Source organism: Salvelinus sp. IW2-2015, linkage group LG4q.2 (genome assembly GCF_002910315.2).
Source record: "Salvelinus sp. IW2-2015 linkage group LG4q.2, ASM291031v2, whole genome shotgun sequence".
In the NCBI taxonomy this organism is placed as follows: Eukaryota; Metazoa; Chordata; class Actinopteri; order Salmoniformes; family Salmonidae; genus Salvelinus; species Salvelinus sp. IW2-2015.
The window spans coordinates 21,345,257-21,363,628 of NC_036843.1; the positions used below are offsets into that span (position 1 = coordinate 21,345,257).

The 18,372-nt window shown below is 41.8% G+C and overlaps 2 protein-coding genes across 3 annotated transcripts in view; one reads left to right on the forward strand and one right to left on the reverse strand.

Moving 5' to 3' along the window:
• Nucleotides 1-18,372, forward strand: part of LOC111963464 (protein transport protein Sec23A) — a 49,570-nt gene that overhangs the window by 20,668 nt on the left and 10,530 nt on the right. For both annotated transcript variants that reach the window (XM_023986920.2, XM_070443420.1), the window contains exons 7-15: nt 845-960; nt 1,289-1,412; nt 1,724-1,804; nt 2,043-2,132; nt 9,631-9,737; nt 10,532-10,685; nt 11,571-11,648; nt 11,858-12,019; nt 13,803-13,889. In XM_023986920.2, the coding sequence (XP_023842688.1) occupies nt 845-960; nt 1,289-1,412; nt 1,724-1,804; nt 2,043-2,132; nt 9,631-9,737; nt 10,532-10,685; nt 11,571-11,648; nt 11,858-12,019; nt 13,803-13,889 (999 nt within the window). The remainder of the gene's footprint in view (nt 1-844; nt 961-1,288; nt 1,413-1,723; nt 1,805-2,042; nt 2,133-9,630; nt 9,738-10,531; nt 10,686-11,570; nt 11,649-11,857; nt 12,020-13,802; nt 13,890-18,372) is intronic.
• Nucleotides 7,460-8,849, reverse strand: LOC139027678 (adenosine receptor A3-like). The gene is made up of 2 exons (XM_070443421.1): nt 8,086-8,849; nt 7,460-7,617 (listed from the first exon to the last, which is right to left on the reverse strand). The coding sequence occupies exons 1-2, from the start codon at nt 8,774-8,776 to the stop codon at nt 7,460-7,462; spliced, it is 849 nt and encodes a 282-aa protein (XP_070299522.1). The 5' UTR covers nt 8,777-8,849.

Below are 18,372 nucleotides of genomic sequence, written 5' to 3' on the forward strand. Positions count from 1 at the left end.
TAAATAATAGATCAAAAATAAAATTATGGCTCTCCCCTATGAGACCCTCTCCGGGATGCCGTCTTCTGGTATTCCGGGTCTGGCGGTGTCCTGTCGGGCACAAAACTGAACTCCCTCTTCTTACCTCTGCAACCGTCAACCATACCACGGGAGTCCTTTCTTCCCCCATTCCTTCTGTGTGCTGCCCTTCTGGCAGCTTTATGGGCCTTGCACAGTTGGTGAGCAATCCGCCCTTGATTACTCACCAGCTCCCAATCAGCCACAATTAGTCCTGGCTGGAGAGCCCATCGAGACCTGGCACGTCCAGCAGATGGAGTCATCGCCTCGTGATGTATACTCCATCTGTTTCCAGGCCTCGACGAGTCTCCCCCTGGTGGCTGACCTGCTGTACGCCACACAGTATAGATTTCATTATGTTTGAGCAAGAGGACATAGCATTAGAATTGCAGGAAATTAGCTTTAAAACTGATTGCTATCTCAGCTTCATGGCAGAATATGTAGATTTGATGTAAATTAGCTTTAAAACTGCAACATTTTCTTTCAGATCCATGGCAAAATGTGAAGAATTGCAGGAAATGTCCTTTTCAGTTTTAAACTTTTCTCTCAGCTCAATGAAGAAATGTGTAGAATTACAGGAAATTGACTTAAAAATGCAAAAACAACTCTACACCACCAAGATGGGAGGCCTCTAAAATGTTCTCTGAAATTCAACCACGCCCAGTGAGCGTAGTGCCACGTCCTCTGCCACGCCCACCACCCCTTTTTGATCCAATAAACAACCTTATATTGGATCCTCTTTTTATCCTGTATGAAGTTGGGGTAAAACCCTTTTCTTCATTTTCAGCATTACGAGGCATTGGCGAGCCGTGCCTCCACCAACGGCCACATCATAGACATCTATGCCTGTGCTCTGGACCAGACCGGACTGCTGGAGATGAAGTGTTGTTCCAATCACACCGGGTGAGGACACTCTGTCTGGTGAACACACAGGCTGAGTCCAAAATGGCTCCCTATATAGTTCACTACTTTGACCAGGGCTTACAGGGCCCTGTCAAAAGTAGTGCACTACATAGGGAATAGAGTGCCATTTGATACGCTGAACACACACACATATGTCATTAACACTGGCTCCTCACATAGTAAGAGGAGAGTTTGTCCTCTGTTCTTCTCCAATGCTCTCGTCTGATGCTTTGAGGAAGAGAAGGAAGGAGAGAGGAGGCGGCGAAGAGAGACTTCTGAGATTCACCCTATGTATAGTTGAACTCCTATGAGTATATCTGTTTTGCAGAGGCTACATGGTGATGGCAGACTCTTTCACCACCTCACTATTCAAACAAACCTTCCAGAGGGTCTTTACCAAAGATGTGGCTGGAGCCTTCAAGATGGCCTTCGCTGGCACTCTGGAGATAAAGGTAGAGCCATTGCACAGACTGGCGGTGTCTGAAATGGTACTGTTTTACCTAATATAGTGTACTAGTAGTGCACTTTTAAGGAATAGGGTGTAATTTTAGAACACAGCCACTGTTCCAATATCTACGCATAGCCAATACATTGCTTCTACATAGTGTGGATATTGGAACAGAGCGACATGCTCTCTTGGATAGTTGATTCTATCCATAAAACTCTATGGGAAATATCATATTTCTTGACTTTGTATTTACCAAATAGAATTGTGCGCTAACTGCTAATATCTTCTAATATCATCTGTCCTTCTTCATTTCAGACGTCTCGAGAGATCAAGATTTCAGGAGCCATCGGGCCATGTGTGTCATTAAATGCCAAAGGACCGTGTGTGTCTGAAAATGTGGGTCGATGTCAAATACATAGAACAGTGACCGAATACTCTACATCATCGATCAGCTGATATGCAGAACAGACTTGTACTTTTGACCGGTTAACCCTTTTGTAACTGTAGTTGTTAATCCAGAATATTGTGTGTCCTGAATCTCTGCCGAAGGAGATGTATCAACGTTGCTCTGTTTCTGATCCCTTCTAGAACAATGTAATTCTGATACTGATCCCTTCTGTGTGTTTCCTTAAAGGAAATTGGAACAGGGGGCACATCTCAATGGAAGATATGTGGTCTTGACCATAACACCACGCTGGCAGTGTACTTTGAGGTAGTCAATCAGGTATGCCTTCATATTACACACTCTGGATTGTGATCACTAAGCTACTTTTGGCAATAACTGCCATATTTTGTGTTATGTTGCCATATTTTGTGTTAAAAGCTTTTGTCAAGATTGCTGAGTAGTCGTTTTTATATCACAGTCATCTGAGATTAGGTGATCCACAGAGCAATGTTCCACTTGTGCCAAAGACTCAGAGAATTTGATTGCACCACCATAGAGGGTACTAGCTGTTCCATAATGATCTCTTCCACTGCTGTACTGGGCTGGTCAGAGGTACTGGATAGAGGTGCAACAGCATCACTATGCCACCAGATGGTGTGCTCGTATATTAAACCACTATGGCCTCTTTATGAAACATACAGTAGAATAAGATGGATCTGTAAATGTAATTGAGATGATCACATTCATTTTAATACAATACATCCAGTTATGATAAACTGAAAGATTACATTTCAATGATTTTAGATAGGCAGTGTTGCCATAGGTATATTTATTGAGGAAGAACACATTTGGACAGACAGTAATGTTTGTATATGTACAGTTTAGTACAGTCTGCAATCTAGTTCAAACATTATAGTTCAACATTGTAGTTCAAACAGACAATGGTCCAATGTCCCTGATTGACTGTACAATGTGCATTGTAAGCTAACCTTTTTAGTTAGAAACAGAACAGATAAGATCGCTGATATGGCGGTCTTGGTGTATAGATCCACTTAAGACATAAGTGTCACAATCCCATTGGTCATACTAGAGACTGTCAGTCTGTTGCATCCTGTCGCCACAATGATCCTTCATATGGTCCTTCTCTGGTGTTTAGTCCCAACCTGTATTGTATTTCATTTCATTCAATAATTTTGTTCACTCAGTAACAATTGCCACTTTTATTTCAGGGAGTCCTGGGATTCATAAAATTAAGTCTGTAGTTGGTCTGTATTTTAGTCTGTAGTCAGGCTAGTTTTCCAGGTGGCTCCACAGTGACAGAGTCCTAGCCTAGTGTAGTGTCCATAGTGTCTTTACCATCCTCCATAGTCACCTCTGACATGGACTTGGCCTCTGGTGACCCTGTTTTGGAGTTGGTTTCTGACAAGAGTGATGGGTTGGAGATGTTGTAATGGTGGTGATCTTGGCTCACTATCTCAAGTTGGATGGCGGTGCTCTGTGGGCAGGAGTTCTTCAGAGGGCGTTGGAACAGCCGTCGTATTTTATTCAGGCTTTTCCGCAGAGCCGCTCTGTAGCGCCTGAGAGGGAGAGGGAGCGAGAAAGAGATGGGAGGGGGAGCGAGTAATAGAGAGGGAGTGAGTGAGATTGAATTAAGGAGAGGGAGAGAGAGAGAGGGGTAGAGAAAATAACCAACAATGCCGTGTTGCCAGCCACTCGGCATCATCGGCTCTACAGCTCTGCTCCAACATTGAGAAGCTAATTTCATAATCTCAAGCGCTCAGCTTTTCCCCCTCATAACAGTCGTCATTTAGAAATGTACTGGAGCTAGCTTTTCAATTCCATCAGGATTTGTTTCAATTGGCTACTGAGGGACCTTCATATCACCTGTACAAGATTGAGCCTCATTCTTGAAATGTGGGGGAAGTTGGACTGGTCTTTATATTTGTTGAATGAGAGAGAGAACTACTCACTATATTATTGAATGACTGTTTGGGATATTGATTGTAAGTGTTGTTGGAAAAAATCCTAGAGTTACATATTATTATTTTGGATGATTTTATCTCAATATTTTGACTCCCAAGTATCGATTTGAAGAAATATTACATACAGTGCCATGAAAAAGTATTTGTCCCCCTTCTAATTTACTTTACTTTTGCATATTTTTGATACTGAATGTTATCAGATCTTCAACCAAAACCAAATATTAGATAAAGGGAACCTGAGTGAACAAATAACACAACAATTCCATGTTTCATAAACAAAGTTATGTAACACCCAATGCCCCTGTGTGAAAAAGTAATTTCCCCCTTACACTCAATAACTGGTTGTGCCACCTTTAGGTGCAATGACTCCAACCAACCTAACGCTTTCTGTAGTTGTTGATCAGTCTCTCACAACGCTGTTGAGGAATTTTGGCCCACTCTTTCATGCAGAACTGCTGTAACTCTGCTGTAACTTTGTGGGTTTTCAAGCATGAACTGCTTGTTTCAAGTCCTGCCACGACATCCCAATTGGGATTAGGTCTAGACTTTGACTAGTTCATTCCAAAACTTCAAATGTGTTGCTTTTTAGCCATTTTCATGTAGACTTGATTGTTTGTTTTGGATCATTGTCTTGCTGCATGACCCGGCTGCACTTTAACTTCAGCTCAATTCTCTGATACAGAGCAGAATTCATGGTTCCTTCTATTAAAGCAAYTCGTCCAGGTCCTGAGGCAGCAAAGCATCCTCAAACCATCACCATGCTTGACCATTGATATGAGGCTCTTACTGTAGAATGCAGTGTTTGGTTTTTGCCAGGCATAATGGGACCCATGTCATCCAATGTATGCCAGTTAGGCTCTACACCAGTTGTAAAGCGGATTAATGTACTTCATTTTAAGAAGTTATTAGGCCGCTTTAGTTGTGATACAAACCTTATCAAACAATAAGGCCTATGGGCTAGGCTAGATGAGGTGTGCGACTATGATTTGAAAAAGTCGCCAAAAACGCTGTTTCTTGTTTACTGCACACTATAGGCACCATTCACATGTGATAATAAATACATCATTCACAAGTGATAGTATTGTCATCCATCAGACTATTCTTAATGTAGTCTTGTCTTTACATATAGGACTACTAAATAATATACAGTGCCTTCGGAAAGTCTTCAGACCTCTTGACTTTTTCCACATTTTGTTACGTTACAGCCTTGTTCTAAAATGTATTAAATCGTTTTTTCCCCTCATCAATCTAAACACAATACCCCATAATGACAAAGCAAAAACATGTTTTTAGAAATGTTAGCTAATTTATTACTTATAAAAACTGATATCATATTTACATAAGTAGACCCTTTACTCAGTACTTTGTTGAAGCACCTTTGGCAGCAATTACAGCCTGGAGTTTTCTTGGGTATGACGCTACAAGCTTGGCACACCTGTATTTGGGGAGTTTCTTCTCTGCAGATCCTCTCAAGTGCTGTCAGGTTGGATGGGGAGCTTTGCTGCACAGCTATTTTCAGGTCTCTCCAAAGATGTTTGATCAGGTTCAAGTCCGGGCTCTGGCTGGGACACTCAAGGACATTCAGACTTATCCCGAAGCCACTTCTGTGTTGTCTTGGCTGTGTGCTAATGGTCGTTGTCCTGTTGGAAGGTGAACCTTCGCCCCAGTCAGGTCCTGAGCGCTCTGGATCAGGTTTTCATCAAGGATCTCTCTGTACTTTGCTCCGTTCATCTTTGTCTCGATCCTGACTAGTCTCCCAGTCCCTGCCGCTTAAAAACATCCACACAGCATGATGCTGCCACCACCATGCTTCACCGTAGGGATGGTGCCAGGTTTCCTCCAGATGTGACGCTTAGCATTCAGGCCAAAGAGTTTTCATCAGACCAGACAATCTTGTTTCTCATGGTCTGAGATTCTTTAGGTGCCTTTTGGCAAACTCCAAGCGCGCTGTCATGTGCCTTTTACTGAGGAGTGGCTTTCGTCTGGCCAGTCTACCATAAAGGCCTGATTGGTGGAGTGCTGCAGAGATGGAAGGTTCTCTTGAAGGTTCTCCCATCTCCACAGAGGAAGTCTAGAGCTCTGCCAGAGTGACCATTGGGTTCTTGGTCACCTCCCTGACCAAGGCCCTTCTCCCCCGATTGCTCAGTTTGGCCGGGCGGCCAGSTCTAGGAAYAGTCTTAGTGGTTTCAAACATCTTCCATTTAAGAATGACGAAGGCCATTGTGTTCTTGGGGACCTTCAATGCTGCAGAATTGTTTTGGTACCCTTCCCAAGATCTGTGCCTCGACACAATCCTGTCTCTGAGCTCTACGGACAATTCCTTCGACCAATTCTTTCGACCATAGCTTGGTTTTTGCTCTGACATGCACTGTCAACTGTGGAACCTTATATAGACCGGCTGTGCCTTTCCAAATAGTGTCCAATCAATTACATTTACCACAAGTGGACTCCAATCAAATTGTAGAAAAATCTCAAGGATGATCAATGGAAACAGGATGCACCTGAGCTCAATTTTGAGTCTCATAGCAAAGGGGCTGAATACTTGTGTAAATAAGGTATTTCTGTTTTTAATAAATTTGCAAACATTTCTGAACCTGTTTTCGCTTTGTTATGATGGGATATTGTGTGTAGATTACTGAGGATTTGTTTTATATAATCAATTTTTGAATAAGGCTGTAACGTAACAAAATGTGGGAAAAGTCAAGGGGTCTGAATAKTTTCCGAATGCACTGTATATATKTACACACACAAAACTAACCCAAAAAAAGAGTATTTCTATTTAAATCTCCATAGAAACAGCCCCTCTCAACGTTGATTGACTGGGGTTAGAGGAATAGAAACCCATGGATTTGGAGATGAAAATGAGGAGGGTATCAAGTTGATTTTGATTGGAGGTGTTTCCATGCTTTGGACCAAATGTTACCACCTCCCAACACTAAAATATGGAAGAGATACAACAAAGAGCTGTGCGATCTAAACTAGCAGTGGTCACAGCAAACGTTCTTATTTCATCAACACTGTTAAGTACAAGCATATTAAGGTTGTAATGTTGTAGAGAACAATCTGATGATTTATTTTATGTGATTCATAATGACATCGGCTAAAGAAAGCCACATTTAGACATTCATTTAGTAGCACCCTCTTGAATTGACCTGTATTTCACTACATTCTAGAGCATGAGTGAACGCCCTACAACATGTTTGGAACATCAAATCACAATAAAGTCGCAGTATCGAATCGCAATACATATAGAATTGTGAGAATCGCAATACATATTGTATTGGCACCTAAGTATCTTGATAGTACTGTGAGGTCCCAGCCCTATTGGTTATCCCTTACGTCTGAATCATGGAGTTGATCACTTTTCAATTCCCTCTGATTTTGGTTTACTGTGGCCATTGATGGACCACAAGGATATTGAMTTGCTTTATATTGAGGTATAACAGCTTCATAAGATTGAGCCTTATTCTTCCTGAGACACAGCATTGAAATGACTTTATATTGTCTGAATGACTGTTTGTTTGGGGCTATTAAGGGGAAGTTGAAAGGGGATACCTATTCAGTTGCACAATTGAAATGTTTCTTCCGCATTTAACCCAACCCCTCTGAATCAGAGAGGTGCAAGGGGCTGCKTTAATCGACGTCCATGTCATCGGRGCCCAGCGAGCAGTTGTTGGCTATTGCTTACGTCTGAGTCATGGAGTTGATCCATGGGTTGAGAGCGGAGGTGAGGAGGATGAGCCAGGTAGCCACGGCTGAGGCTGCTGCTGGCGGGTCATGGCCACTGAACGTCTCATAGAAACAGGTGGTGATGTAAGGCAGCCAGCACACTAGCAGGCACACTTACAATGGAGAGAATTAAGACAGGAGATTATCAGAGTAATTACGTTACAAAAGTATATTTATGGAGAAATACAGACAGGCGGTTATTTGACCAATTACGGGAACTTTACAAGAATTCTATTTGGTATATTTATGGAATCTCGCAAATATATAACAATGAGCCTTATTGTGATGTGTGTAATGTTATTGTAGCACATTAATATTAACAAATTCAAGAAGACTGAATTTCACCGTCTACAAATGTAGCCAACAGAAAAATGTGAATAACAGCCACTGATGGACCTTGACATTTTGTTAGCATTTGTTCCTTACATAAAAGGCTTTTATTCTGTGTCTGTGCTCAGTGCTCAGAGTATATCAAAGGGTTATATCAAAGGCTTATGCCTGGCTTTGTTTGAAATAAATGACATCAACAAATCAATAGCTTCACTGTACTATTCACAAGGTTAAGCACCAATGAGACTCACCCACAGTTGCCACCATCACTAAGGAGCTCCTGAAGTAGTTATTAGCAGGGACATAAAAACAGTGCTGGTCATTGCAAACAAACGTCCCTCGCCGCACCTGTTTCCTCACAATATACACAATGTACGCATACATGGAGCACATGATGAGTATGGGTGCTATGATCCCGACCACGATGAAGAGCAGACTGAAGCCACTGTAGTCTGGCTGGAAGCTGGGTGCACACAGGAACCTGGTGCTGCTGTAGCTGTAGCGGCCGAAGCCCAGCAGGGGCAAGGCTGCGTTGATCAGGCTGTAGAGCCACACCAGGACCAGCACCAACCTGGTCCTCCTGGACGTGCAGATGGTGCTGTAGCTCAGGGCGAAACAGATCTCTGTAAACTTGTCGATGGTGGCCCAGGTCAGGGAGTGGATGGAGGCCAGCTGAAGAAGCAGGTAGAGGAAGGCGCTGCCCTGGCAGAGAAGCCCGTCGCTGGGGTAGCCCTGCGTTCTGAACAGGCTGTTGTGGACTCCGAAGGGAATGATGGAGAGACCAAGGGCTAGGTCACTTAGGCAGAAGCTCAGGGTCAGGGCCCAGGTTTCGGTGCGGAGCTCCTTGTTGAGAAGAACCACCAGTAATAAAACCACATTACCACACACAGAGCACAGACTGGAGACCACCATCAGAGCTGCATAGACCTGGGCCACCGGCATCCTCACGGCCTCCCTGGGTTGGCTGGCTGCTAACTCTCCTCTCGCCTGGTTCAGTCCATGAGCACTGACTGGCTGACTTGACTGGCTGACTTGACTGGCTGACTGACTGACTGGTGGACAGAGTCTGACGTGTAAAGTCACGTTATCCTGTGTGTGTCGATCCTCTGTGGCTCCAGGGAACCGGTTGCTGTTGTGATGTGTCAGTCTCCTGCTGTTCTCTGGGAGGGGAGGGTCCTCTCCAAGTCATCAAGCTATCCTCCTATTCTCCGGCCTGTGGAGTCCAGTACAAGGGCTTAGCTTGCTCCTTACTATACACTATCTATTAGAGTGTGGAAGGGAAAGAGAAACAGACCAGAACAACTCACTTTCAAGCACTAGATTTTTGAGGAGTGAGAGAGGGAGAGAGATGCTCTCTGTGTAAACAGAAGCTTGAGATCCAATATCCTCTCCTCCACTCTAATGGCTYCAGCACAGTTAATGAGCCATTTGGCTCTGGAGTGTTTTTGGGGTTATTGGTAAGGAGCGTGCCTCTAATTCGATCTAAYCTCCCAATCATGAATTATTTATGAATTATTATGAATTATTAAGCCCCCTCATATCACCCAATTATTTCAGTTGTTCTGAAAGTTGTCCWGAAGGCAGTAGCAATTATGTGTGTTTGTACAGGGCAAACCATTTGAATAAAACTCACAGGCACCACCAACTTATATTAGCCTAGTTAGATGGGTAATTTACATTTATCATATCTTGGCATTGTTTTATAACATGTGCATGTCTACATTTATAATCAGATAACTTGTTCTCAATTGTTTTCTAATGATCCAACCAACCGTTCTTGTCTCCTCTCTACACAGCATAATGCACCTATACCCCAGGGGGGCCGAGGCGCGGTCCAGTACGTCACCCAGTACCAACACTCCAGTGGACAGAAACGCATCCGAGTCACCACCACAGCCAGAAAGTAAATACACACACACATGCGCGCACATACACACACACAGATTGCGTATTTAACTCACTTCAAAACATAAAACGTATYAAAACACACAAACATATGAATCTGGATTTGATTCATCATTCACATCTTCTTTTCAAAGTAACTACAAACTTTAAGGTTTATCTACCACTTTTTATTCCACTATGGAACTGCATCTGCAAATGCATCTTGTTTCCATAGCAACGCGATGGGGAAAGAGGGCAAAGTGTGTTTGTTGTCTTGTGATCAGAGGAGGAGATTATCTTGGTTGTTACTGTTAAATGTGTATTTTTGTAGATACTAACTGAGCTGTGATGTAACTCTCAGTATGGGGTTTGATCAATGTTGACGTTCATGTTTGTTATTGTATTTTATTGTATTTTACCTTATGAGGTCTGTGTTTATACAATGCTCAACATGTGACAGGGCAGTGGCAAGTGGAAATTTGTATAGATAAGCAGAGTCCCAGACTCTTTTTAAAACATCAGTTCAGTTTACTTGGGGTGGACTTACTCATTTAAAGGGCTTATTATGCTTAAAGGCTTTTCAATGTCAAAGCAACCTGAACAAAACATCTGACATCATATCCCTTATTTAACTCATGTAGCCATACTAACTATAGTAGAGATTCGTGTTGGTAGTATCACTTGCCTTATAAAGGAGAACCTTACAACTGAAATAAACAAAAGTGTTTGCGTCAAATGATATGCAATGCTTATGCAGGTTGTTTCTCTCTCCTCTTTCTGTCTCTGCCTCTCTCACCTCCCCCTCCCTCTCAGCTGGGCAGATGCAGGGACCCAGATCCAGAGCATTGCAGCATCATTTGACCAGGAGGCCTCAGCCATCCTGATGGCCAGACTGGCTGTGTATCGCGCTGAGACGGAGGAGGGTCCCGACGTGCTACGCTGGCTGGACAGACAGCTCATCCGACTGGTAAGACAGTATTCTCACTACTATTCAAATCAAATTTCAAATCAAATTTATTTATATAGCCCTTCTTACATCAGCTGATATCTCAAAGTGCTGTACAGAAACCCAGCCTAAAACCCCAAACAGCAAGCAATGCAGGTGTAGAAGCATGGTGGCTAGGAAAAACTCCCTAGAAAGGCCAAAACCTAGGAAGAAACCTAGAGAGCAACCAGGCTATGAGGGGTGGCCAGTCCTCTTCTGGCTGTGCCGGGTGGAGATTATAACAGAACATGGCCAAGATGTTCAAATGTTCATAAATGACCAGCATGATCAAATAATCACAGTAGTTGTCGAGGGTGCAACACGTCAGCACCTCAGGAGTAAATGTCAGTTGGCTTTTCATAGCCGATCATTAAGAGTATCTCTACCGCTCATGCTGTCTCTAGAGAGTTGAAAACAGCAGGTCTGGGACAGGTAGCACGTCCGGTGAACAGGTCAGGGTTCCATAGCCACAGGCAGGACAGTTGAAACTGGAGCAGCAGCACGACTGCATCCCAAATGGCACCCCATTCCCTTTATAGTGCACCACTTTTGGCCAGAGCCTTATAGGTAAGACAGAGCAACGCATGACATGGAAGATTGGCAGGGGTCAAGGCAGGGGGCTGCTTTATTTTCCCCTCCACAGAGCCTTCATAAATGGACCAGTTTTTTTATTTTTTATGGAGATGTTGATATGTAACAATATCATTATTTCCTACTGCTAACCATTGAAAGTAGCTATTTCCAGGCTAGCAGGCATGCTCAAGTAGTGTGATGAAGTCACATTTAATTTTTAAGTGTAGACTCCATTGCAGACAGGACTTTCTGGTTGGTCTCCTGTTTCATTGCCTTTTTCTCTCTCCTTTCCAGTGTCAGAAGTTTGGAGATTATCATAAGGATGATCCCAACTCCTTCCGCTTCTCAGAAACCTTTTCTCTCTATCCTCAGGTAAGTGATCATGTGCTGAATGACTGATTGGCTCTTTAGTGGAACAACACAGTTATAGCTAGTACACAGTGTTAAAAATAGCTTAACGGTAAAAATWTATTTTTTAAAGTTATGTTTCAGTCTTTGTATAAAGACGATTTTAAAATGCACATTATAGCTTTGGCAGCATGATGGAATGCTTTTTAAAACCTGCTTCTCCTGTCCCTCAGTTTATGTTCCATCTGAGAAGGTCTCCCTTTCTGCAAGTGTTCAACAACAGTCCAGATGAGAGCTCGTACTACAGACACCAGTTCATGCGTCAGGACCTGACCCAGTCTCTCATCATGATACAACCCATTCTCTATGCTTACTCCTTCAACGGGCCCCCAGAGGTAAGACCGACACACACAGACCAACACACACACACACACACAGACACAGACACAGACACAGACATGCACAAGCAGACAATCACACACTTATTTTTCCATTGAAAAATGTGCTTTCCATCTTCTTTCTTAATGTAAATCATGGATGCCTTATGAAGACCTCAATCTCTCTGACTCTCCCATCTCCCTCCCACTCACATTCTGCAAGCCTAGCTGTGTTGCTCAGGTCAACAGAGAGAGAGTGCACAAATGCCCCGGTCCTTTTATAACAGATAACCTTGTGGTTAATTAGTGTAGTGTGTGTGAGTACAGTAATGTGTTCCAAACAAGCGTTTCTTTCAGTGCAGATATCAACAGTGTGATTTTTAACACCTTACAGACAGACAGCGTAGTACACACCTCTCTGAAAAGGGTAAGTTATTTAACAGTGGTTGCGTCACAAATGGCTCCTTATTCCCTACATAGTGCACTACGGGGTTCTAGTAAAAAATAGTGCACTATGTTGAAAATGGGGTGCCATTTGGGACTTACATGCTGACCAAACCGGACGCGTGCGTGCACCTGGCTGCGCCTGTTGATTTTGTACCCTCACACCAGACACGATCATGACACGCAGGTTGAAATAACAAAACAAACTCTGAACCAATTATACTAATTTGTGGACAGGTCGAAAAGCATTAAACATTTATGCCAATTTAGCTAGCTAGCTTACTGTTGCTAGCTAATTTGTCCTGGGATATAAACATTGGTTATTTTGGTTTTTTTGGTTACCTGAAATGCACAAGGTCCTTTACTCCGACAATTAATCCACACATAAAACGGTAAACCAAATTCCTTTTTCGTCATCTCCTCCTTCCTCTGGCTTCTTTTTTACTTCTTTGGACTTTATATGGCGGTTGGCAACCAACTTTACGGTGCATTACTACAACCGACTGGAGTATGGACGTCAGTTAATCTTTCAATCACTCACGTGGGTATATGCTCCTAAAAACCAATGAGGAGATGGAAGAGGCCGGACTTGCAGTGCGTTGAGTGTCACAAATAGAACCTATTTCTATTTTAGCGCCTGGCCAAGCAGATGCTCGCTGAGGCGTGAATTTATTTTGCAACGCGAGCGGTGTGGTCTGCATGTTAGTCTTAGTCATTTAACCGTGAAACTCTTCTGGCGCAGCGCTTCAGGTGTTCCTTTTTTAGATTAGCAGAGACCTAGGCTACCTTTCAAATGACACCTTATTCCCTATATAGTGCACTAGTTTTGAACTTAGTGCACTATATAGGGAATAGGGTGCCATTTGGGATACGGTTGTAATGTTTCCACTGGCTCTGACTTTATATTCTGTCTACTCCCGCCTGTTGAACATTGAAAAAGTAATCTTCTTATCTCCGTGCCCCTTGTCAAACAGATGGCATCACGTATAAACAGAACCACTCTATCTGCACTGTTTGTGTCCTTTAAAACGCCAACACACTATACAAGATATAGTATTTTTTTGTACCTGAGATGGGAGTTGGTGTGTTGTGACATTTGTTTTGGAAAACGCCGATATTGTGACATTCCTATCAGTGTCTGGGATTACCCCCCCCCCCCATACCTCAACAAACCTGGTTTATTCATTAAACAGTATTATTGATTGGAGCTGCATTAGAAGGATGACATTTCATTTAGAGGGCAGTGGTTTAAGATGGTGTCATGTTTCTCTCCTCCTAGCCTGTGTTCAGTATCCTGCTATTAGTATTGTTTACATGTGGTTTAAATGTAGAACTTTTTCTTCTTTTCTTCTCCTAGCCTGTGTTGCTGGACAGTAGCAGTATCCTTCCTGATCGCATCCTTCTCATGGACACCTTCTTCCAGATCCTCATCTACCATGGCGAGGTATGTTCATCAGTCATCCAATCATAATCAACATACCTATTAACAGACTACATCAAATATTATATCTGTTTGGGCTTCTTGCGGTCAATTTGCAGTCTACAAGTTATTTTGTATTATGTTCCAGCCCCCTCACCATCCACTCAAGAACAAATCGTCACGCGGCTGTATCTAGTTGATGATCCCTGTTCTATCGTAACACTAGACTGATTTCATTTCAGGTTGCAGCCAGATACTATTGTCCTTATTTGACATTTGTGAATAGATGAGGGAGCAGTGGGGACTGTAATGCCAGTGTTGCACTTGTGCAGGGATCATCAACTAGATTCAGGCGCGGGAATGGTCAGGGGGCCGGAACATAATTACACATCATTTGTAGACTGAAAATTGACTGCAAATAGCGCAAACAGATATAATATTTGACTAAAACATAATCATTTCAATCCTTGCTTACATTTGTATACCTCTCTATTATGCGTCAGCATACTTTGGGACAGATTTACATAATAAAAAATCACTTGGAGCTGATTTGCTGGTGTTTTTACAGTCTTTTATGCCCCCCCCCCCCAAAAAAAAATATATACAGTACCTGTCAAAAGTTTGGACACACCTACTCATTCAAGGGTTTTTCTTTATTATAGAAATTATAGAATAATAGTAAAGACATCAAAACTATGAAATAACACATATGAAATCAGGTAGTAACCAAAAAGGTTTTAAACAAATCAAAATATATTTGATATTCTTCAAAGTATCCACCCTTTACCTTGATGACAGCTTTGTACACTCTTGGCATTCTCTCAACCAGCTTCATGAGGAATGCTTTTCCAAAGGTCTTGAAGGAGTTCCCACATATGCTGATAACTTGCTCGCTGCTTTTCCGTCACTCTGCGGTTAAACTCATCCCAACCATGTCAATTGGGTTGAAGTCAGGTGATTGTGGAGGCCAGGTCATCTGATGCAGCCCTCCATTACTCTCCTTCTTGGTCAAATAGCCCTTGCACAGCATGGATATGTGATGGGTCATTGTCCTGTTGAAAAACATATGTAAATATGTAAATGTGAAAAATTAACACCATTACAAATGTAGACATAAAAGACAGAAAATCCCCCCCCCCCCCAATATCATTTTGGGATGCTTTTAATGTGTACATTAGGGGAATGATAATCTCATTCTCTGCATAAATTCAATCTGATTCAAAACATTTAAATATAAGAAAAATAAATTACTATTTTAGAAAGCCCATAAAAATATCTTGAACTTAAGCTGGAATATGATCTTTTACTTTTGCAGAGAGCCAACAACTACAGGTGAAACTCAAATAAAGCATACTACTTAATGGGAAATAAACCTGGTAAACATCTCTCAGCCCTCACAAACGGATATATGCCAATCCAGTTCTAATTTAAAAAGATAAAGATTCAAATGTTAATTAGAAACAACGTAATTCAAAGCTTCTATGAAAATCTATATAAATCAGAATTAAACAAAAATTGGACTGATCCTACACCCTTCTTAAGGCGTCTGCATGCTTCCCAGCCAAAAGAGGTTGGGAAGAGTTTGTGCGTATATTATGACAATGTTTTGTGACGTTTTTGTTTGTTTTGGACTTTGTTTTTTTGGGTTGTTCAGGCACACAAGCCGAAGTCGGTAGCCGAAGCTACGCCCCTTCTTTGGTGATTGGTCAACAGTAGGGATTCTTCAATAAAGTCTTTGTTGTTATTGCACGAGAGACAACTTGTTTTCGTGGGAATTTTTTCAATAAGAAATACTTCATCAAACATCTTAATTAGATGTAAAATTGTGCGACTAAAATCTCTTCGGCAAAAACGTCAAAATCAATGACAGATTTATTGAGTTATCTTAGATTCATTTGGACTATTTTTAGGAAGTGTATACTGGCTACAGTCTCTCTAAATGGACAAACAGTACTATTGTCACTTTTTTCAACTTTTTCAAGCTAAATGTATTTTAAGGGACCATGCGAGCACACTAGTCCGGTTCGCCTAGCCGACTTCGGCTAGGCCGCCAGCCGAACTGAAGCATGCTGACGCCTTTAGGCTCAACAACTCTGAAGAAGTTATCAGCAGACAAAAAGTAATAACTAAAAACAGAGATCACCCCAAAATAAATATTAGACACTGTTAAAACATTCGCTCTGAGAAAAGCACCAGGAATGGATGGCTTCCCCATAATTTTATTTAACATTTTGGGATAAAGTAGCCCCCCTATTTACACAAATGACAACATGCGTCACTCAATTCAGTGATTCCTAGTTCCATGTATCGAACGGTTATTTCAGTTATATTAAAACCAGGAGCATCAGGAGTGTCTCCTGCTGATTACAGACCCATAAGTTTAATAAATTGTGAAAATAAAATAATAACAAAGCTCATCAGCAATAGAATGGCAAAATTCTTACCAGACTTGATACATATCAATCAAACAGGGTTTAAAAACTAGACACTTAAACTGAAACATGTTCATGTATTTCTTTCTAATACGCTAAAAAACAAGATATACACTGAGTGTACAAAATATTAGGAACACCTTCCTAATATTGAGTTACACTCCGTTTTTTCTTCAGAACAGCCTTAGTTATTTGGGGCATGGACTCCACAAGGTGTCAAAGCCTTCCACAGGAATTTTTCCCACAGTTGTGTCAAATTGGCTGGATGTCCTTTAGGTGGTGGACCATTCTTGATACACACAGGAAACCTAGCAGTGTTGTAGTTCTTGACACACTCAAATTGGTGTGCCTGGCACCTACTATCATACCCCGTTCAAAGGCACTTAAATCTTTTGTCTTGCCCATTCACACTCTGAATGGCACACATACACAATCCATGTCTCAATTATCTCAAGGCTTAAAAATCCTTCTTTAACCTGTCTCCTCCCCTTCATCTACACCAGTGGTCACCAACCTTTTCTGAGTCAAGATCACTTTCTCCGTCAAAATGCAACCCGAGATCTACCACTCAGATTTTTTTTACATTACTTAAAAAACATAAGCCTATGCAACATGAACCTATTAAAACCAGTTCTGTAGCAATGAGGTTTGTGCAGTAGGCTATAGGCCRAATACATTATCACTGCATATTGGCTACACTTGAATTGCCCTGCCATTGTTGTTCTTCTTGAAATTATATTTTCCAAATTTTAGCTATATGATCACACTGGTAAAATATTATTTGTTTTATTACTTGTGAGACAGCTGAGTGAGCATAATAATTAGCTTTTTTTTACTGGACTGATGGCCTGCATCAGATGGTCAGTGTGAGGGGAGGGAGAGAGCAGCGGTGAGGCTGCTGATCACCTGACTCACCGTCCCTCCTCTCTCCACTGAGAAAAAGAGACAGTCTTCCAACTGCCTCATTATTTCTGCCTCATGCAGCAATTCATGTTACTCCTATGAACCGAGAAAGTAATGTATTCCTTCATACAAAAAAAACAAGCCGCAAATAATAACAACGCAGGCTTATCGAAATGAAATAAAAGAGCTATACTCTTTTATTGCAGCTGAAGTGCTGGTTGTAGCGTGAGTGGAAGTAGGGAGAACACGCATTTAATGGCTAATAAAACTGTTGAACAAAGTGTTGATAGTGCTGAATATCAACTTTAAATGAACTTACTCATAAAAACAGCAGCTCTTTGCTGTATTAGTTGAGTCTCTCTCTAGTTATGGTTTTAAAAGTTTTGAAATCTCTCATGATCAACTTTTCTGTGCGTTAGAGGCTTCCTTTTACAGTCTATGATTCGTGGAAACTGTGGAGAAAGACGCTGTCTGATTTGCCAGCGGTAGGCCTTTAGGTGCCCTTGATTTGATCTCTGGGCCTGCCGAGTAGGCGGAGTTCAACCTTCAGACACATGAAATGATTCAAAATGAGAACACTTTGCCTTCCCAGCACTAGGGCTGCTGAATCAAGTGCACCTACCGCCAACAATGCGAAAACAAATACAAAAATTAGGAACACAAGGCTTTATTGTTGGGGGTTTTTCAGAAATGTTTGGTGATCGACTAAGAATGGTTTGGAGATCGACCAGTCGATTGCAAACGATCGGTTGGTAACCACTGATTGAAGTGGATTTAACAGGTGACATGAATAAGGGATCATAGCTTTCACCTGGATTCACCTGGTCAGTCTGTCATGGAAAGAGCAAGTATTCCTAATGTTTTGTACACTCACTTTATCAATAATGGCTGTTGATACTAAAAGGCGTTCGACTGTCTTGAATGGTCTTTTCTATTCAAATCTTTTGAAGCTTTCAACTTTCCAACTGAAATAATAAATGTAATACAAATATTATATAAATTACCTTAAGCAAAAATATACAGAAATAATATATTGAACAAAATATATAAATACAACATGTAAACTGTTGGTCCCATGTTTCATTAGCTGAAATAAAAGGACTAAAAACCGCAGACCACATGTTGCCACGACAGCCCAGGACACCCGGACAGCTGATGAAACTGAGAAGTAT

Bases quoted from the DNA above. Each gene is read 5' to 3' on its own strand.
- LOC139027678 (XM_070443421.1), bottom strand. From the start codon at position 8,776: ATGCCGGTGGCCCAGGTCTATGCAGCTCTGATGGTGGTCTCCAGTCTG. The intron at 7,618-8,085 runs GTGAGTCTCATT...CTCCATTGTAAG, and splicing joins AGTGATGGTGGCAACTGTGG to TGTGCCTGCTAGTGTGCTGG.